The sequence below is a fragment of the Hyperolius riggenbachi genome, chromosome 5 (genome assembly GCF_040937935.1).
Source record: "Hyperolius riggenbachi isolate aHypRig1 chromosome 5, aHypRig1.pri, whole genome shotgun sequence".
Classification (NCBI taxonomy): Eukaryota; Metazoa; Chordata; class Amphibia; order Anura; family Hyperoliidae; genus Hyperolius; species Hyperolius riggenbachi.
This window is the reverse complement of record NC_090650.1, coordinates 281,600,315-281,622,614: the sequence shown is the minus strand read 5'-3', so window position 1 is coordinate 281,622,614 and position 22,300 is coordinate 281,600,315. Positions and strand designations below refer to the sequence as shown.

The 22,300-nt window shown below is 49.7% G+C and overlaps 1 protein-coding gene across 2 annotated transcripts in view; it reads left to right on the top strand.

Annotated features, from left to right (window-relative positions):
• The window catches only part of LOC137518760 (Y+L amino acid transporter 2-like), a 96,203-nt gene that overhangs the window by 9,765 nt on the left and 64,138 nt on the right, over positions 1 to 22,300 (top strand). The window contains exons 1-2 of one of the 2 annotated variants that reach the window (XM_068236997.1): positions 12,143 to 12,201; positions 12,546 to 13,055. In XM_068236997.1, the coding sequence (XP_068093098.1) occupies positions 12,611 to 13,055 (445 nt within the window). In that variant the 5' untranslated portion in view covers positions 12,143 to 12,201; positions 12,546 to 12,610. Of the gene's footprint in view, positions 1 to 12,142; positions 12,202 to 12,545; positions 13,056 to 22,300 lie in introns of those variants that run through there. The other variant, XM_068236996.1, reaches the window with a different exon arrangement.

Here is a 22,300-nt window from a genome sequence, read left to right as displayed (position 1 = left end):
TCTTCTTCTATATCGTCTTCTTCTTCACTTATTTCTCTTTTCAATTTTTTTTTAAAGAAATGCAGCTATTTTTGAGCGTAACAAATAGCTGGTGGCGCACGCATGTTGGAAGCGCCATTGTATGTGCTCCCTGGCAGTGGAAACACACAGACAGCAGGAGGTAAATTCAGCAGCAGGAGGAGGAGGATGAGTGTGTGGCAGCAGGCAGTCAATGAGGCAGGCAGCGTGACATAATAGCCCTGGTACCTAGCTGTGATACCAGGGCTGTAAATAAACACAGCAGGCAGGAGGTCCCAGACAGCGGTCGTGCAGCCCACATCGTGTCCAATACACAACTGGGACAACACAGTTTTCAACCCGGGCACCTCAGAAAAATTAAACCTTTTTTTTTTTTAATGGTTTTTTGGTTTTGTTTGTACAACCAATTACACAGATATATAGCTATTGTTTGACATAATAGCTGGTGGCAGAGTGGCAGCAGAATGTAATTCTGTGTACCCTGGCAGTGGGAAACACAGACCGACAGCAGCAGCAGCAGGAGGAATGGAGGAGTAATGTGAGCAGCTATTGTTTGACGTAATAGCTGGTGGCAGAGTGGCAGCAGAAGGTAATTCTGTGTACCCTGGCAGTGGGAAACACAGACAGACAGCAGCAGCAGGAGGAATGGAGGAGTAGTGTGAGTGTGGCAGCAGGCAGGCAGCGTGACATAATAGCCCTGGTACCTACCGGTGATACCAGGGCTGTAAATAAACACAACAGGAGGTCCCAGACAGCGGTCGTGCAGCCCACATCGTGTCCCATACACAACTGGGACAACACAGTTTTCAACCCGGGCACCTCAGAAAAATTAAACCTTTTTTTTTTTTAATGGTTTTTTGGTTTTGTTTGTACAACCAATTACACAGATATATAGCTATTGTTTGACGTAATAGCTGGTGGCAGAATGGCAGCAGAATGTAATTCTGTGTACCCTGGCAGTGGGAAACACAGACCGACAGCAGCAGCAGCAGGAGGAATGGAGGAGTAATGTGAGCAGCTATTGTTTGACGTAATAGCTGGTGGCAGAGTGGCAGCAGAAGGTAATTCTGTGTACCCTGGCAGTGGGAAACACAGACAGACAGCAGCAGCAGGAGGAATGGAGGAGTAGTGTGAGTGTGGCAGCAGGCAGGCAGCGTGACATAATAGCCCTGGTACCTAGCGGTGATACCAGGGCTGTAAATAAACACAACAGGAGGTCCCAGACAGCGGTCGTGCAGCCCACATCGTGTCCAATACACAACTGGGACAACACAGTTTTCAACCCGGGCACCTCAGAAAAATTAAACCTTTTTTTTTTTTTTTAATGGTTTTTTGGTTTTGTTTGTAAAACCAATTACACAGATATATAGCTATTGTTTGACGTAATAGCTGGTGGCAGAGTGGCAGCAAAATGTAATTCTGTGTACCCTGGCAGTGGGAAACACAGACCGACAGCAGCAGCAGCAGGAGGAATGGAGGAGTAATGTGAGCAGCTATTGTTTGACGTAATAGCTGGTGGCAGTGTGGCAGCAGAAGGTAATTCTGTGTACCCTGGCAGTGGGAAACACAGACAGACAGCAGCAGCAGGAGGAATGGAGGAGTAGTGTGAGTGTGGCAGCAGGCAGGCAGCGTGACATAATAGCCCTGGTACCTAGCGGTGATACCAGGGCTGTAAATAAACACAACAGGAGGTCCCAGACAGCGGTCATGCAGCCCACATCGTGTCCAATACACAACTGGGACAACACAGTTTTCAACCCGGGCACCTCAGAAAAATTAAACCTTTTTTTTTTTTAATGGTTTTTTGGTTTTGTTTGTAAAACCAATTACACAGATATATAGCTATTGTTTGACGTAATAGCTGGTGGCAGAGTGGCAGCAGAATGTAATTCTGTGTACCCTGGCAGTGGGAAACACAGACCGACAGCAGCAGCAGCAGGAGGAATGGAGGAGTAATGTGAGCAGCTATTGTTTGACGTAATAGCTGGTGGCAGTGTGGCAGCAGAAGGTAATTCTGTGTACCCTGGCAGTGGGAAACACAGACAGACAGCAGCAGCAGGAGGAATGGAGGAGTAGTGTGAGTGTGGCAGCAGGCAGGCAGCGTGACATAATAGCCCTGGTACCTAGCGGTGATACCAGGGCTGTAAATAAACACAACAGGAGGTCCCAGACAGCGGTCGTGCAGCCCACATCGTGTCCAATACACAACTGGGACAACACAGTTTTCAACCCGGGCACCTCAGAAAAATTAAACCTTTTTTTTTTTTTTAATGGTTTTTTGGTTTTGTTTGTAAAACCAATTACACAGATATATAGCTATTGTTTGACGTAATAGCTGGTGGCAGAGTGGCAGCAGAATGTAATTCTGTGTACCCTGGCAGTGGGAAACACAGACCGACAGCAGCAGCAGCAGGAGGAATGGAGGAGTAATGTGAGCAGCTATTGTTTGACGTAATAGCTGGTGGCAGTGTGGCAGCAGAAGGTAATTCTGTGTACCCTGGCAGTGGGAAACACAGACAGACAGCAGCAGCAGGAGGAATGGAGGAGTAGTGTGAGTGTGGCAGCAGGCAGGCAGCGTGACATAATAGCCCTGGTACCTAGCGGTGATACCAGGGCTGTAAATAAACACAACAGGAGGTCCCTGACAGCGGTCGTGCAGCCCACATCGTGTCCAATACACAACTGGGACAACACAGTTTTCAACCCGGGCACCTAAGAAAAATTAAACCTTTTTTTTTTTTTTTAATGGTTTTTTGGTTTTGTTTGTAAAACCAATTACACAGATATATAGCTATTGTTTGACGTAATAGCTGGTGGCAGAGTGGCAGCAGAATGTAATTCTGTGTACCCTGGCAGTGGGAAACACAGACCGACAGCAGCAGCAGCAGGAGGAATGGAGGAGTAATGTGAGCAGCTATTGTTTGACGTAATAGCTGGTGGCAGTGTGGCAGCAGAAGGTAATTCTGTGTACCCTGGCAGTGGGAAACACAGACAGACAGCAGCAGCAGGAGGAATGGAGGAGTAGTGTGAGTGTGGCAGCAGGCAGGCAGCGTGACATAATAGCCCTGGTACCTAGCGGTGATACCAGGGCTGTAAATAAACACAACAGGAGGTCCCAGACAGCGGTCGTGCAGCCCACATCGTGTCCAATACACAACTTGGACAACACAGTTTTCAACCCGGGCACCTAAGAAAAATTAAACCTTTTTTTTTTTTTTTAATGGTTTTTTGGTTTTGTTTGTAAAACCAATTACACAGATATATAGCTATTGTTTGACGTAATAGCTGGTGGCAGAGTGGCAGCAGAATGTAATTCTGTGTACCCTGGCAGTGGGAAACACAGACCGACAGCAGCAGCAGCAGGAGGAATGGAGGAGTAATGTGAGCAGCTATTGTTTGACGTAATAGCTGGTGGCAGTGTGGCAGCAGAAGCTAATTCTGTGTACCCTGGCAGTGGGAAACACAGACAGACAGCAGCAGCAGGAGGAATGGAGGAGTAGTGTGAGTGTGGCAGCAGGCAGGCAGCGTGACATAATAGCCCTGGTACCTAGCGGTGATGCCAGGGCTGTAAATAAACACAACAGGAGGTCCCAGACAGCGGTCGTGCAGCCCACATCGTGTCCAATACACAACTGGGACAACACAGTTTTCAACCCGGGCACCTCAGAAAAATTAAACCTTTTTTTTTTTTTTAATGGTTTTTTGGTTTTGTTTGTGAAACCAATTACACAGATATATAGCTATTGTTTGACGTAATAGCTGGTGGCAGAGTGGCAGCAGAATGTAATTCTGTGTACCCTGGCAGTGGGAAACACAGACCGACAGCAGCAGCAGCAGGAGGAATGGAGGAGTAATGTGAGCAGCTATTGTTTGACGTAATAGCTGGTGGCAGTGTGGCAGCAGAAGGTAATTCTGTGTACCCTGGCAGTGGGAAACACAGACAGACAGCAGCAGCAGGAGGAATGGAGGAGTAGTGTGAGTGTGGCAGCAGGCAGGCAGCGTGACATAATAGCCCTGGTACCTAGCGGTGATGCCAGGGCTGTAAATAAACACAACAGGAGGTCCCAGACAGCGGTCGTGCAGCCCACATCGTGTCCAATACACAACTGGGACAACACAGTTTTCAACCCGGGCACCTAAGAAAAATTAAACCTTTTTTTTTTTTTAATGGTTTTTTGGTTTTGTTTGTAAAACCAATTACACAGATATATAGCTATTGTTTGACGTAATAGCTGGTGGCAGAGTGGCAGCAGAATGTAATTCTGTGTACCCTGGCAGTGGGAAACACAGACAGACAGCAGAAGGGCAGTACACAGCAGCCCACTGTAGGTGTAAAATGTGTGGCTGCAGGCGACGTATTAGTCAAACTGAACCAGGCTGGCTTAGTGAGCAGGAGCCAGGAGGTGGTAAAGGGTGGTAAGGCACATTAACGATGGTTCTTAGCCAGTTCATGTCCCCCTCTCGCCGACAACAGGGGCCAGGAACTCGCCTTCCACCCACGCCTGGTTCATCTTGAGAAACGTCAGTCTGTCCACAGACTTGTGAGACAGACGTGAGCGTTTCTCGGTGACCACGCCACCAGCTGCACTGAAGCAGCGCTCGGACAGCACGCTGGAAGGGGGGCAGGACAGCACTTCCAGGGCGTACTGCGCCAGCTCGCTCCAGATCTCCAGGCGCTTGACCCAATACTCCATGGGATCAACAGGGGCATCGCTGTCAAGCCCGCTGTAGGACCCCATGTAGTCAGCCACCATGCGGGTCAGGCGCTGGCTGTGACCGAAAGAGGATGCTGCTGCATCATGCACCTCCTCTCTAGTCACTGCTGCCGGAGCCTCTACAGTCCTGTAGAGCTCGTGGCTGAGAGACAGCAGGTCTGTGGGGCGCTTGCTGCTGGATGCAGGCACCTGCTGCTGCCTCTGTGCTGGCTGCTGGACAGTGGGGGTGGAAGGCTGGGGGAAGGCTTCCTCCAAGCGCTCAACAAGGGCCTGCTGCAAGCTCCTTATTTGTTGCGCTGGGTCTCCTCCTGCAGGCGGCAGGAACTGGCTCAACTTCCCCTTGAGGCGTGGGTCCAACATCATGCTGATCCAGATGTCCTCCCTCTGCTTCATCTGGATCACCCTGGGGTCCTTGCGCAGGCACGCCAGCATGTGCGCTGCCATTGGGAAGAGGCGGGCCACGTGTGCTGGCACATCGACGGCAGTGCTGTCCTCCTCATCCTCCTCCTCTGCCGCCTCATCCTCTCTCCACCCCCGCACCAACTCAGCTGCGCTGTGCTGATCCCCCTCATCAGCAGCAAGGTCAGGGACCTCCACCAAGTCCTCCTCCTCCTCCCCCTCAGAGGTGGACTGTGCAGCTGCTTGCCGCTCCTGCTGGTCCAAGGCTGCCGCTCCCTGTTCCAGCAAAGCATCGAGGGCCCTGTTCAGCAGACAAACCAGGGGCACCCACTCGCAGACCATAGCATGGTCCCTGCTCACCATGTTAGTGGCCTGCAGAAAGGGAGCCAGCACTAAGCACACCTGCTGCATGTGCCTCCAGTCATCATCGGGGACGATGGACGGGATGTTGCTGGTCTTGTCCCTTCTCTGAGCGGCGGAAACAGTGGCCTGGGCAAGGTACTGGTTGACAGCGTGCTTCTGTTCAACCAGACGCTCCAACATCGCCAGGGTGGAGTTCCAGCGAGTCGGAACGTCAAGGATCAGCCGATGACGTGGCAGCTCCAGCTCCTTTTGCACGTCTTCCAGGCTCGCACAGGCTGCAGCCGAGCGCCGGCAGTGACGCACAACGTTCCTTGCCGTTTCCAGCAGTTCGCTCATCCCCTGGTAGGTGCGCAAGAACTTTTGCACCACCAGGTTCAGCACGTGGGCAAGACAGGGGATGTGGGTCAAGTTTCCCCTGTCTATTGCGGCAACCAGATTGGCCCCATTGTCGGCCACCACCTCTCCGACTCTGAGGCCTCTGGGGGTCAGCCAAATCCTCTCCTGCTCCTGGAGTTTGGCCAACACATGGGTTGCCGTCAGCTTTGTCTTCCTAAGGCTGACCAAGTGCAGCAGCGCTTGGCAGTGGCGGGCCTTCACGCTGCTGCTGAGGCGGGGGGTTTGGCCAGGTGTGCCGGAGGATGGCAGAGGATCGGAGGAACCTGCTGCAGTTCCCCTGACCCTGCGGGGGGGCACCACCCACTGTGTTGCTGCTGCTGTGCCCGCTGCTGCTCTCCCATCCTCACCCCCTTCCACCAAGCTGACCCAGTGGACAGTGAAAGACAGGTAGCGGCCTGTCCCGAAGCGGCTGCTCCAGGAGTCCATGGTGACGTGGACCCTTTCACCAACCGCGTGCTCCAGCCCTCGCTCCACATTGGCCATCACAAAGCGGTGCAGTGCAGGAATGGCCTTGCGGGCGAAGAAGTGTCTGCTGGGGAGCTGCCAGTCTGGGGCTGCACAAGCAAGCAGCGCACGCATGTCGCTCCCCTCCTGCACAAGCGTGTACGGCAGGAGTTGGGAGCACATGGCCCGTGCCAGCAAACCGTTCAGCTGCCGCACGCGACGGCTGCTGGGAGGCAGAGCCCTAACCACCCCCTGGAAGGACTCGCTCAAAAGGCTCTGGCGTGGCCTTTTGCTGGCATGGGAATCAGCAGACACAGCAGAGGAGGCCACTGAGGACTGGCTGCCAGAACAGGCCTCAGTGTCGGCGGCAGGAGTTGCAGAGGGGGGAGGAGCAGTGCGTTTCCGCACTCCTGCTGGTGCTGCTGGAGGAGCAGGAGGGCGGGTGGCTGCTGTTGCTGCTGCTGCTGAAGGCTGTGCAGTGATGGCTGTGGTGCCACTGCCAGCACCAGATGCCTTCAGCCTCTGGAACTCCTCATGCTGGTGGAAATGTTTCGCAGCAAGGTGGTTGATGAGCGAGCTGGTGCTGAACTTTAAGGGGTCTGCACCTCTGCTCAACTTCCGCTGACAGTGGTTGCAAGTGGCGTACTTGCTGTACACAGTGGGCATGGTGAAAAAGCGCCAGATTGGTGACAAAAACAACCCCCTACGGCATGGAACCGCTGCTGCCTGTCTCCCTGTGGTGGTTGGGGGGGGGGGGGCTTGGGTGCGGCTGGTGGTGGTACTGGCAGATGCTGCTGCTGCTGCTGCTGCTGCTGAGCCTGAGACACCAGCAGGCTGTGGGACCTGCCTACTGCTGCCAATGCTTGCAATGATGCGCCTCCTTGCAAGGCCCACAAGCGCATCCTCCTCCTCCTCCTCAGAGCTGCTGATGACGACATCCCCTGGAGCTGGTGGCACCCAGTCTCTGTCTGTCACCGTGTCATCATCATCCTCCCCCTCCTGAAACATGTCCTGCTGGGATGATGACCCCCCAAACTCCTCTCCTGATGCATGGATGGGCTGCTTGACTGTCGCCACAGTCTTGCTGTCCAATCCCTCATCCCCCAAATTGCCCATCAGCATCTCCTCCTCCAAATCGCCAACAACAGCAGACAATACCCTGATGGTGCCTGGGGTAAAAATACTGCTGAGTGACAGGTCGCCAACTTGTGACGGTGAACTGGCCTCCTCCCCAGGCCCTGCTGGGCGGCTGCTGCGAACAGGGGTGGTGGTGGTGGTGGTGAGGGTGGAGGCCTCGGATGCAGAGCTGATGGCGGGCTGCTCATCCTCCGTCATCAGTTGCACCACAGTGTCTGCATCCTTTTCCTCAATGGGACGTTTCCGACCCGGCTGGAGGAAAATCGGAGCAGGTGCTACACGCTGCTGCTGCTGCTGTGTCTCTGCAGCGTGAGTTGCAGATGCTCCTGCTGGGCGGCGCCCAAGGCGTCCACGGCCAGTGGCTATGGGAGGAATGTTAGCCACTGACGCTGCTGCTGCTGCTGCGGAACTGTGCATGGTGGCGCGGCCGCGCCCGCGGCTTGCCACAATGCTGCTCCCTCTCCTCCTGATTCCCTTGCTGCCCTTCCCCTTGCCCAAACCGCGCTGGCTGCCACTTCCAGACATCTTCGATGTTTTGGGCGTAAACACAAAAGTTTTTGAAAAGGGCGGGTGAAAAGTGGGGTACTTTAATGGAGTGGGTTGGTGGGTGAGGTGACTGAGTGAGTGTCCCGACTCCCTAGTACAGTAAGTAAGTAGTAACAGTCAGGAAGTACAACTAGCAGTTACAATAATCAGTAGTAATCACAAGGAAATAGAGTGTGTGTACACTACAGACAGTGAGTGCACGCACGCGCAAACACGCGCAGGAGCTGGCCTATGAACAGAGAGTGAGTGAGTGTCCCTAGTACAGTAAGTAAGTAGTAACAGTCAGGAAGTACAACTAGAAGTTACAATAATCAGTAGTAATCACAAGGAAATAGAGTGTGTGTACACTACAGACAGTGAGTGCACGCACGCGCACACACGTGCAGGAGCTAGCCTATGAACAGTGACTGAGTGAGTGTCCCTACTACAGTAAGTAAGTAGTAACTGTCAGGAAGTAGAATTTACAATAATCAATCAGTAATCAGAAGGAAATAGAGTGTGTGTACAGTACACAGACAGTGAGTGCACACACACACGCAGGAGCTAGTAGCCTATGAACAGTGACAGTGAGTGTCCTAGTACAGTTACAGTATATAACTATTCAGAAGGAAATAGAGTGTGTGTACAGTACACAGACAGTGAGTGCACGCACACGCAGGAGCTAGTAGCCTATGAACAGTGACAGTGAGTGTCCTAGTACAGTTACAGTATATAACTATTCAGAAGGAAATAGAGTGTGTGTACACTACAGTACACAGACAGTGAGTGCACGCACACGCAGGAGCTAGTAGCCTATGAACAGTGACAGTGAGTGTCCTAGTACAGTTACAGTATATAACTATTCAGAAGGAAATAGTGTGTGTACAGTACACAGACAGTGAGTGCACGCACACGCAGGAGCTAGTAGCCTATGAACAGTGACAGTCAGTGAGTGTCCTAGTACAGTTACAAGATATAACTATTCAGAAGGAAATAGAGTGTGTGTACAGTACACAGACAGTGAGTGCACGCACACGCAGGAGCTAGTAGCCTATGAACAGTGACAGTCAGTGAGTGTCCTAGTACAGTTACAGTATATAACTATTCAGAAGGAAATAGAGTGTGTGTACAGTACACAGACAGTGAGTGCACGCACACGCAGGAGCTAGTAGCCTATGAACAGTGACAGTGAGTGTCCTAGTACAGTTACAGTATATAACTATTCAGAAGGAAATAGAGTGTGTGTACAGTACACAGACAGTGAGTGCACGCACACGCAGGAGCTAGTAGCCTATGAACAGTGACAGTCAGTGAGTGTCCTAGTACAGTTACAGTATATAACTATTCAGAAGGAAATAGAGTGTGTGTACAGTACACAGACAGTGAGTGCACGCACACGCAGGAGCTAGCCTATGAACAGTGACAGTCAGTGAGTGTCCTAGTACAGTTACAGTATATAACTATTCAGAAGGAAATAGAGTGTGTGTACAGTACACAGACAGTGAGTGCACGCACACGCAGGAGCTAGTAGCCTATGAACAGTGACAGTCAGTGAGTGTCCTAGTACAGTTACAGTATATAACTATTCAGAAGGAAATAGAGTGTGTGTACACAGACAGTGAGTGCAAGCACACGCAGGAGCTAGTAGCCTATGAACAGTGACAGTGAGTGTCCTAGTACAGTTACAGTATATAACTACAATACAAAATACAATCACTAAGTAGTAAAGGACAGCAGAAATACTGTCTAATACTATCTAATACTGTCTAATACTGTCTAATACTAATGAGAAATAAACAGAGGACAGGAGGACAGCTGCCCACACAGGCAGGCCCTGAGGCCTAAAGCTGTAAGCTTGCCTGCAGCAGCTGGCCTGTCTCTATGTAACACAAAAGCTACTAACTAAAATATAATGTCTATCTAACTAACAACAATATAGGTGTGTATAGGAGGTGTATGTGAGCAAAAACGCTAGGTAAATGACCACAATAGAGCTCTTGCTAAGCCAAAGCACAAAGGAGCAACTCTCTCTCTATACAAGTCTCAGGCAAGGACGGAGAAACGGAACATGGCGGCCGCTATTTATAGGGTAGGGGCTGGCCAGGGTCCCCCTCTGTGATTGGCTGCCGTCAGAGGGCCTGGGAGCCCTCTGATTGGCTCTAAGGACATCAATCTGGGCTATGACGCTATTGGAGCTCGGTATTCGAGCTCGAATAGCGCCGTTTGCTCGAATAGCTCGAATAGTGAATGGGCTATTCGCGTTTACTCGAATAGCCCATTAGAATAGCTGCAGCTATTCGGAGCTCGAATACCGAGCTCGAATAGGTGAAAAAGAGCTCGAATATTCGAGCTACTCGAATATTCGAGCTCTGCTGAGCACCACTGCTGCGTGCTACCACGTAGTGATCACAACGCCAGACAACCAGCAACTGAACAGCCAGCAGTATATATACACAGACACTCTCCAGTACCTCCCTAAATGCTGGACCAATGGGAGGACACAGAATTGTCAGCTGACCAGCTTGGTCAGCTGACCTTCTTCTGGCTGCCATATAGGCTCTGCCTCTCTGCGCGCACGCGCGTCATTCTGAATCTTGGTGGACTATCAGTCCCAGCCACACCAGTACTGTCTTGCAATGTTTCCAGCGAACCCTAGCGTGGGAGCCGCCGCAACGCCCACTACACCAGCGGCGGCTTCCCCACGCTCACCCCCCTTGTCAGGGACACTGCCATGCGGCAAGTCCGCCGCCTCCAATGCGGATTCCGCCGCTCCCAATGCGGATTCCGCCGCTCTGCATATGCGGCATGCGGCGGTTTTTCCGCGTTGTGACGCCATGCTGGACGCGGAAACAGCCGCCTCTCTATGAGAAGCGGCGGCTTTTCCGCGTTTCTTCACACTGACATTCACACTGAGGCATGTCAGGTTTCTGCCATTACAGGGAACACATGCATGCACAACAATCAGTCTAATCACCTGGGAGCTGCAAACTGCTCTACTTACAAAATTAAATACATGGGCTGTACTGGCATAGGGGCAAGAAAGCTACCGCACACTGCCAGACCACAATGGCTGCTGAAACTTACATACAAGAAAGGGGAGCAATGCTCATCAGCAACTACGTACCCCTCTAAAATCCTGTTCCCAAAACAGGATGAGCATAGCTACTCTTTCCCTGTGAATATATTATTTTGGATTGCTCTCTATGTATGCAGTGCCTGAATAGTAAACTGGTTAAAGAAAACCTGAACTGAAAATTAAAAGTCAAAATAAGCATACACATGTCATACTTACCTCCCATGTAGTCTACTCCTCAGTGTCTATACACAGTAACAGCTGAGTCTAAATAGTAAATATAACACCATAATAGGTGTCCCATCAGATGCAGAATAGCTGCATAATAACAAAAAGAAAAGATCATCTGTATGGGCATAGAATCAAAACCAATAGGCAAAGATAAAGCTTAGCATAATCTTTATTAAACTTTTGTGGCAGGTTCATTCCAGGCTAGATTCAAGCACTGTGAGTTATTTTTACAGAGGTCTTTTTGTGCCCATCAAGTGGTTTGCTGTTTCATCAACTATTATCAATATTGTCTTGCTCCTGTGTATACACATTTTCTATACACTGGAATATAGGTGTCAGCCTGTTGTAATTGTTACTTTTGTCTGGTGCATAATTTAAACTTTGTGCATTGTTTATGCTATCTTTGACTACGCTATTTGATTATTGTATCAGTGTCCCCCAGTGGGTGCCACCCAATTCTAATTGGTTTTATCTTTTTTTTGTCTCAGTGTGTTTAATAAAGATTATGCTAAGCTTTATCTTTGCCTATTGGTTTTGATTCTATGCCCATACAGATGATCTTTTCTTTTTGTTATTATACTCCTCAGTGTCTTTCTCCTGTCCCGCGTCCTGTTTGTTCACTGTGATCAAGGGAATTTTCCGTCCTCCATTTTGAAAATGGCCATTACCCATAACCGCTTTCTGGTCAGCACACAGTTAAACTGTAACATCGCCCACTTGAGCCATAGGGAAACATGGGCATTACTTGGTACATCAGTTTTCCTCTCAGCTATAACTGACAGCAACTGATATTTTACTGACAGCAACTGATATATTTCAGATCTGACAAAATATTGTCAGAACTGTAAGGCATTATTGTCAGAAGAAAATGGTGAGCTTCTGAGAGGAACTGATGGCAAGGTAACTATGTAATGTTCATTTGAAGTTACCTCATGTGTTTATTTTAAATATTTTTACTCAGTACAGGTTCTCTTTAAGCTCTGCCTCTGACACAGGAGACCAGGGTTCGAATCTCAGTCCTTCCTGTTCAGTAAGAGAGCACCTATTCAGTAGGAGACCTTGGGCAAGACTTCCTAACACTGCTACTGCCTATAGAGCGCATCCTAGTGGCAGCAGCTCTGGCACTTTGAGTCAGGCAGAAGAAAAGAGCATTATAAATGTTATTTGTCTAGTTTGTTGCACTTTGCACATTATCAAAATGCCACCAACCAAGTCATTCTTATTCTAAGCTTTTATTACACCAGGAAAAGACACATACATTTGAAGTGTGAAGTCTCTGAGCTTTCTCTAAATAATACAAAATTTCAAAATGAAAGGAAGCACAGAAGATATCCCCACCAATGCCGTACGACTAAAGAAAGAGATGTCGCTTCTCCATGGGGTGAGCATGGTCATTGGTAACACTATTGGAGCCGGGATTTTTGTTTCACCCAAGGGAGTCCTCATGTACAGCGGTTCTTATGGATTGTCACTAATCATCTGGATGCTGGGAGGAATATTCTCAGTCATTGGAGCCCTCTGCTATGCTGAACTGGGCACAACAATCACTAAATCAGGTGCAAGCTACATTTACATAAAGGAGTCATTTGGAGGATTCACAGCCTTTTTAAACCTATGGAGCAACTTACTAATAATCTACCCTGCCAGTCAAGCTATTCTGGCTGTAACATTTGCACAATATTTAATTCAGCCATTTTTTCCTACTTGTACTCCTCCTCAGTCTGCAGTGTTCCTGCTTTCTGTGATATGTGTGGGTGAGTATCTCAACGTTCTCCTACTATATATTCATATTGTAGTGTCACTGAATGATGTTATCTTTTGGTTGAGAAATCAATGATCTGCACGCAACGCAATATTCCAAATGAAAACTGCTGAACTGTGCTTTCTGTTCTTTGCACAGCTCTTTTTCACAACTTAACAGTATGCAAAAAGTTTGCAAGCTTTTTGGTTGATAGTGGGGGCTTTAACAAAATTTAAAGTTTAGAATGTAATTTAAAGAGACTCTGTAACAAACTTTTCAGCCTTAGTTCTTCTATCCTATAAGTTCCTTTGCCTGTTCTAATGTGATCTGGCTTACTGCAGCTTTTCCTAATTGCACAGTGGCTGTGTTATCTCTGTTATATGATCTAATCTGTTTCCTTCTGTTGGCACAGTCGGGCTAAAGCTGGAATGTGTGGAATGTGCAGGGCTGCTTGTGATTGGTAGAAGCTATACACACCCCCTCCAGGCCCCCTTCAGGCTCTGTATGACTCACACACTCTGCTTATGTGAGCCTATCAGAAGCTGGTTAGTTTGTTTGTAAACACTGCCTAAAACTGTTAATTACAGGCCAGGTTTGCAGCAGAGAGTGGCAGAAACAGCACAGAGTGGCCCAGGAGAACATAATGAATAGAATGGTATGCTTTTTGCTGTAAAAATGTTAGAGTACAGATTCTCTTTAAGAACAGGAATAGCCAAATTAAAATGAGTAATCTTTAACGGGACTCTTTTGCTGAATCATTGTGCATATTCAATGCATTTCTCAGCATGGATCTTACATGGATCTTGCATGGATCTTACATGGATCTTAAATGTAAGATCTTGCATGGATCTTACATTTATTGTACAGACAGGGATTCACACTGCCTATCTTTTTCCCATTTTTTGTCAAACTTGGGCACAGTGAAACATATATTGTATACAACTCCAATTAAAATAAAATGTAGACCTTGTACACAAACATTCTTAGTTTAAACTCAATAGTATAAAGCTGGCCATACGCTAGGCCGATTACCTGCCGATCGACAGCAGATCCGATCACTGGGATCGAATCTGCTGTCAAATCGTTCACTCTAAACGCTAAATTTCGATCGATTTCGTCCCATTGTTCGCTCCGTGTGGGAAATTACCGTCGATCGCCTGCGGGTAGGGAGCGCATCGCTAGTGGCGTACGATCGACGCAGGTATACATTACCTGAAGCTGGCTCCCGGCATCTTCTCCGCATCACCTCCCGGCTGGCATCTTCTTCGCATCACCTTCCGCATCACGGCATCCAGCATCCGTGTATAACTTCCTGTCTCACTGCAGTGACAGCGGACGTACAAATAGAGGGCGCTTTATTTGAACTTCCGCTGTCACTGGAGTGACAGAAAGTTATGCCCGGGACCAGGCTTCAGATAATGTATGCGGGTGGGGCAGGAGACAGCGGCAGTTCAGCAGATGGTGAATCGGTTTCAGGCTGAAATTGATTCACAATCTGTTTGCAGTAAAGGCAGCCATATGATCCCTCTCTGATCAGATTCGATCAGAGAGGGATCTATCTGTTGGTCGAATCTGATGGCAAATCAACCAGTGTATGGCTACCTTAAATGTTGCCCTACAGTGTTGGCCTTTTCTTTAAATACAAATAAGTTTTAGGAGGCACCAAAAAAGAATCCATTCATGTATAACACTTAAAGGGTCACTTAAGTCAAACAAAAAAAATGAGTTTTACTCACCTAGGGCTTACAATAGCCCCCTGCAGCTGTCCGGTGCCCTCGCCGTCTCCCTCCGATCCACCTAGCCCCGCCGGCGGCTACTTCCGGTTTTGGCGACAAGAGCCGACAGGCTGGGAACGCAAGTGATTCTTTGCGTTCCCAGACACATTAGCACCCTCTATGCTGCTATATGGTATATGATATATGCTATAGCAGCATAGAGGGCACTATTGTGGCCGGGAACGCGAAGAATCACTCGCGTCCCCAGCCTGTCAGCTCCTGTCACTGAAACAGGAAGTTGCTGCCGGCAGGGCCAGGAGGATTGGAGGGAGACGGCGAGGGCACTGGACAGCTGCAGGGGGCTATTGGAAGCCCCAGGTGAGTAAAACTCATTTTTTTTGTTTGACTTAAGTGTCCCTTTAAAGAATAAAAACTTTAAGAAATGGGGGGAGGGGGCATCCTACCACCTCTGAAGAATAGGCGCCAAGGTAAGAAAGAATTTTTTATTCAGGCACAATAAATGTTTCTCGGGTCTCTACCTGCTTCATCAGGTCAAAAAAAAACCTGTGTGGAGCGTGGGTACCTCTATTATTGACCTGAGGAAGCGGGCAGCATGGCCGTGTCTACGGCCGTGTGGGGCGTGCCGCCGCCCGGGGCGCTGCTGGGAGGGGGGCGCTGTGATGGAGGGGGGAGCCGCAGCCGCGGGGAGGGCAGACCGATCTCTCCCTCCCTTCCTCTCCCCGGGCCGCCCTCCGTGCGATCCCCCCTCGGACTGCAGAGTAATGCGCAGGGAAGCGCTGTGCATAACTACTCACCTCGCTGGCTCCAAGCGCTGCTCTCACGCCGCCAGTCTCCTCTCTGCCTACACGCTGATACACACACACGCTGCTAAACAGGAAGCAGCGTGTGTGTGTATCAGCGTGTATGGAAAGATGAGACTGGCGGCGAGAGAGCAGCGCTTGGAGCCAGCGAGGTGAGTAGTTATGCACAGCGCTTCCCTGCGCATTACTCTGCAGTCCGAGGGGGGATCGCACAGAGGGCGGCCCGGGGAGAGGAAGGGAGGGAGAGGTCGGGCTGCCCTCCCCGCGGCTGCGGCTCCCCCCTCCATCATGGGGGGCACCTACCTAACCTATACTGGGGCAGCTACCTATCTAACCTGTCCTGGGGGGCACCTACCTATCTAACCTATACTGGGGGCACCTACCTATCTACCCTATACTGGGGGCACCTACCTAATCTAACCTATACTGGGGGGCACCTACCTAATCTAACCTATACTGGGGGGCACCTACCTAATCTATACTGGGGCAGCTGCCTATCTAACCTATACTGGGGGGCACCTACCTATCTAACCTGGGGGGCAGCTACCTAATCTAACCTATACTGAGGGGGCACCTACCTAATCTAACCTATACTGGGGGGCACCTACCTAATCTAACCTATACTGGGGGGCACCTACCTAATCTATACTGGGGCAGCTACCTAACTAACCAGTCCTGGGGGGCACCTACCTATCTAACCTATACTGGGGGCACCTACCTATCTAACCTATACTGGGGGCACCTACCTAATCTAACCTATACTGGGGGGCACCTACCTAATCTAACCTATACTGGGGGGCACCTACCTAATCTAACCTATACTGGGGGGCACCTACCTAATCTATACTGGGGCATCTGCCTATCTAACCTGTCCTGGGGGGCACCTACCTATCTAACCTATACTGGGGGCACCTACCTAATCTAACCTATACTGGAGGGCACCTACCTAATCTAACCTATACTGGGGGGCACCTACCTAATCTATACTGGGGCAGCTACCTATCTAACCTGTCCTGGGGGGCACCTACCTATCTAACCTATACTGGGGGCACCTACCTATCTAACCTATACTGGGGGCACCTACCTAATCTAACCTATACTGGGGGGCACCTACCTAATCTAACCTATACTGGGGGGCACCTACCTAATCTATACTGGGGCAGCTGCCTATCTAACCTATACTGGGGGGCACCTACCTATCTAACCTGGGGGGCAGCTACCTAATCTAACCTATACTGAGGGGGCACCTACCTAATCTAACCTATACTGGGGGGCACCTACCTAATCTAACCTATACTGGGGGGCACCTACCTAATCTATACTGGGGCAGCTACCTATCTAACCTATACTGGGGGGCACCTACCTATCTAACCTGGGGGGCAGCTACCTAATCTAACCTATACTGAGGGGGCAGCTACCTAATCTAACCTATACTGAGGGGCAGCTACCTATCTAACCTATACTGGGGGGCACCTACCTATCTAACCTATACTGGGGGGCACCTACCTATCTAACCTATACTGGGGGGCACCTTCCTAACCTATATTGGGGGGCAGCTACCTATCTGACCTATAGTGGGAGCATTAACTTATCTAACCTGTATTGGGGGCACCTACCTACCTAGCTAGTCTATACAGGTGACAACTATACTGGCTACCTATATTGGAGGGACCTACCTAACTAACCTATACAGGGGGCATCTACCTATCTAACCTATGCTGGGGGCAACTATTCTGGCTACCTATATTAGAGGTACCCACCTAGCTAACCTGTACTGGGGGCACCTAACTATCTACCGGGGACGCCTGCCTATCTAACCTATACTGTGGGCAACTATACTGGCTACCTATACTGGAGGCACCTACCTGGCTTACCTATACCGGAGGCAACTATATTGGCTCACCTATGCCTGGCTACCTATACTGGGGGGACCTATAGCTGGCTACCTATACTGGGGTACCTATTCTGGGGGAATCGATACTGAGTGCAACTAGACCTGGCTAACCTACACTGCGGGCACCCATACCTTGCTTCGGGGGGGGGGGGGGGGGGCACAATTTTTACACCCTCGCCCTGGGTGCATTTTAGCCTAGAAACTGCACTGGCGGGCAGAGACCAGTGAAATGCGTTGTCATCATTTGTGCTTGAATAAAAAAGTCCTTCCCCCCCCCCCCTTTTTTTTAAATATATTTTAGTGTCATACATAAAAATATATTGTTTTTAGACGCATCCTAAAACTTTGTTGCATTATTGAGTACATCTCCAACCCATCCTTGTGAGTATATCATACACTAATGTCTGTCCTATTTATATAAGACCTAACGGTACTGCACCATAAGGCTCCTGGTTTTTCCCCTTATCTAAAGGCCCTGGGATTCCCAGTATAGGAACCATAGTGACCAAAACTCCAGATACTTTCCTTGAAGTGACTGCTGCGATTTCAGTTTTCTTCTCCACCCAGGCTTACATATATAGATTAGTTGCCCATAGCTATCCAATAATTTCAATAATCTTTTTATAAATCACTTTTTATAGATCCATAGTCAACACTTCTGTTTTTGGCAAAATTATGAGCTGTACACACACCATGTATAAAGATATGTACTTTATACCATTCACTAAATATCTTAAAAGAGCTAGAGAAAGTTAAAGCAAATTATTTTCAGGTTTGGATTATTGAGTTCTGTATCTATATAGTTCTTGTCAGGATGGAGAGCGTTACCTCTGCGCCTGCGTCTGACGTCATCTCCGCCGCCGCTCTGGCGTGTCGGTCTCCATCTGTGCTCCCGGTAGGACGGTCAGCTGACTCCAGTCTCCTTGCATTCCTCTGCTGATTGGTCGGGTGTCCCTGGGCGGGCTGTTTGAGTTGCCTTCTGCATATAAGGCTGGATTTGGCAGTTGTTCTTTGTCTGTTGTTGCGAATACTTCGGTGCTAGCACTCAGACCTTAGTCAGATCCTTGTGTATTTGAACCGGCAGGACCCCGGGGATTCGCACTTAGCCTAGGATTATTATTACTATTGTATTTTGATTATTACTGTGTATGACCTCTTGCCTGAGCCTCTGATTACTCTCTTGCCTCTCGATTCTGTACCTTCGCCAATCTGTTGCCGACCTCTGCCTGTCTATAGACTCTGATCTTTGCCTCACAATTCTGTACCTTGATTATCTGATCTGCTGCCGACCTCTGCACGTACGACCTTGATCACCCCAGTGGGCCCTTGCCACTGGGGGGCAGCACCTATTAGGTGCCTGAGTATATCTTGTTTATTAAGTGTGCACCAAACACCTGTTTTACACGTTGAATAAAATACTGACGTCAGTTAAGTTCTGAGCAATACACCGCAAATCGTTACAGTTCTAAAATATTATACAGTACTTCACAGAGTTTATCAATCTACCATACATACTTATTTGTAAGTCTAGAAATTTAGGGATGACTTGTTAACCACTTCAACCACTAACCACTATATACCGCCGTATATACAATTGGCTGCCGGGAAGTGTACCCCGCAAGGACCGCCGCATGTACAAATGGCGGCGGTCCTTGTACGGGCATGGGCGGCGTGATCGCGTCATTCGTGACGCAATTGGCCCCCCTCGCGCTGTAACCTGCCGGCCGTTCGGAAGCGCTGGCGGGTTACTAGCACCCGGATCGCCGCATACAAAGTGTATAATACACTTTGTAATGTATACAAAGTGTATTATACAGGCTGCCTCCTGCCCTGGTGGTCCCAGTGTCCGAGGGACCACCAGGGCAGGCTGCAGCCACCCTAGTCTGCACCCAAGCACACTGATTTCCCCCCCCCTGCCCCCTGATCGCCCACAGCACCCCTCAGACCCCCCCTGCCCACCCCCCAGACCCCTGTTTGCACCCAATCACCCCCCTAATCACCCATCAATCACTCCCTGTCACTATCTGTCAACGCTATTTTTTTATGCCCTAAACTGCCCCCTGCTCCCTCCTGATCACCCCCCACCCCTCAGATTCTCCCCAGACCTGTCAATCACCTTTCAATCACCCATCAATCACCCATCAATCACCCCCTGTCACTGCCACCCATCAATCAGCCCCTAACCTGCCCCTTGCAGGCAATCTGATCACCCACCCACACCAATAGATCGCCCGCAGATCCGACGTCAGATCACCTCCCAAGTGCAGTGTTTACATCTGTTCTCTTCCATAAACACCCACTAATTACCCATCAATCACCCATCAATCACCCCCTATCACCACCTGTCACTGTTACCCATCAGATCAGACCCTAATCTGCCCCTTGCGGGCACCCAATCACCCGCCTACACGCTCAGATTGCCCTCAGACCCCCCCCCCCTTATCAATTCGCCAGTGCAATATTTACATCTGTTCTTCCCTGTAATAACCCACTGATCACCTGTCAATCACCTGTCAATCACCTGTCAATCACCCATCAATCACCCCCTGTCACTGCCACCCATCAATCACCCCCTGTCACTGCCACCCATCAATCAGCCCCTAACCTGCCCCTTGCGGGCAATCTGATCACCCACCCACACCAATAGATCGCCCGCAGATCTGACGTCAGGTCACCTCCCAAGTGCAGTGTTTACATCTGTTCTATACCCTAAACACCCACTAATTACCCATCAATCACCCCCTATCACCACCTGTCACTGTTACCCATCAGATCAGACCCTAATCTGCCCCTTGTGGGCACCCAATCACCCGCCTACACCCTCAGATTGCCCTCAGACCCCCCCTTATCAATTCGCCAGTGCAATATTTACATCTGTTCTTCCCTGTAATAACCCACTGATCACCTGTCAATCACCTGTCAATCACCCATCAATCACCCCCTGTCACTGCCACCCATCAATCTCCCCCTGTCACTGCCACCCATCAATCAGCCCCTAACCTGCCCCTTGCGGGCAATCTGATCACCCACCCACACCAATAGATCGCCCGCAGATCCGACGTCAGATCACCTCCCAAGTGCAGTGTTTACATCTGTTCTCTACCCTAAACACCCACTAATTACCTATCAATCACCCATCAATCACCCCCTATCACCACCTGTCAGTGTTACCCATCAGATCAGACCCTAATCTGCCCCTTGTGGGCACCCAATCACCCGCCTACACGCTCAGATTGCCCTCAGACCCCCCCTTATCAATTCGCCAGTGCAATATTTACATCTGTTCTTCCCTGTAATAACCCACTGATCACCTGTCAATCACCTGTCAATCACCCATCAATCACCCCCTGTCACTGCCACCCATCAATCTCCCCCTGTCACTGCCACCCATCAATCAGCCCCTAACCTGCCCCTTGCGGGCAATCTGATCATCCACCCACACCAATAGATCGCCCGCAGATCCGACGTCAGATCACCTCCCAAGTGCAGTGTTTACATCTGTTCTCTACCCTAAACACCCACTAATTACCCATCAATCACCCATCAATCACCCCCTATCACCACCTGTCACTGTTACCCATCAGATCAGACCCTAATCTGCCCCTTGCAGGCACCCAATCACCCGCCTACATGCTCAGATTGCCCTCAGACCCCCCTTATCAATTCGCCAGTGCATTATTTACATCTGTTCATCCCTGTAATAACCCACCGATCACCTGTCAATCACCTGTTAATCACCCATCAATCACCCCCTGTCACTGCCACCCATCAATCACCCCCTGTCACTGCCACCCATCAATCAGCCCCTAACCTGCCCCTTGCGGGCAATCTGATCACCCACACCAATAGATCGCCCGCAGATCCGACGTCCAATCACCTCCCAAGTGCATTGTTTACATCTGTTCTCTATCCTAAACACCCACTAATTACCCATCAATCACCCCCTGTCACTGCTACCCATCAGATTAGACCCCTATCTGCCCCTAGGGCACTCAATCACCCGCCCACACCCTCAGAACGCCCTCAGACCCCAGCCCTGATCACCTCGCCAGTGCATTGCTTGCATCTATTCCCCCTCTAATCACACCTTGAGACACCCATCAATCACCTCCTGTCACCCCCTAGCACACCTACCCATCAGATCAGGCCCTAATTTGCCCCGTGTGGGCTCCTGATCACTCGGCCAAACCCTCAGATCCCCCTCAGACCCCCTTTCGATCACCTCCCCAGTGCATTGATTGCATCTATTTTCCCCTCTAACCACCCCCTGAGACACCCATCAATCACCTCCTGTCACCCCCCTAGCACTCCTATCCATCAGATCAGGCCCAATACAACCTGTCATCTAAAAGGCCACCCTGCTTATGACCGGTTCCACAAAATTCGCCCCCTCATAGACCACCTGTCATCAAAATTTGCAGATGCTTATACCCCTGAACAGTCATTTTGAGACAGTTGGTTTCCAGACTACTCACGGTTTTGGGCCCGTAAAATGCCAGGGCGGTATAGGAACCCCACAAGTGACCCCATTTTAGAAAAAAGACACCCAAGGTATTCTGTTAGGTGTATGACGAGTTCATAGAAGATTTTATTTTTTGTCAAAAGTTAGCGGAAATTGATTTTGATTGTTTTTTTTTCACAAAGTGTCATTTTTCACTAACTTGTGACAAAAAATAAAATCTTCTATGAACTTGCCATACTCCTAACGGAATACCTTGGGGTGTCTTCTTTCTAAAATAGGGTCACTTGTGGGGTTCCTATACTGCCCTGGCATTTTAGGGGCCCTAAACCGTGAGGAGTAGTCTAGAAAACAAATGCCTCAAAATGA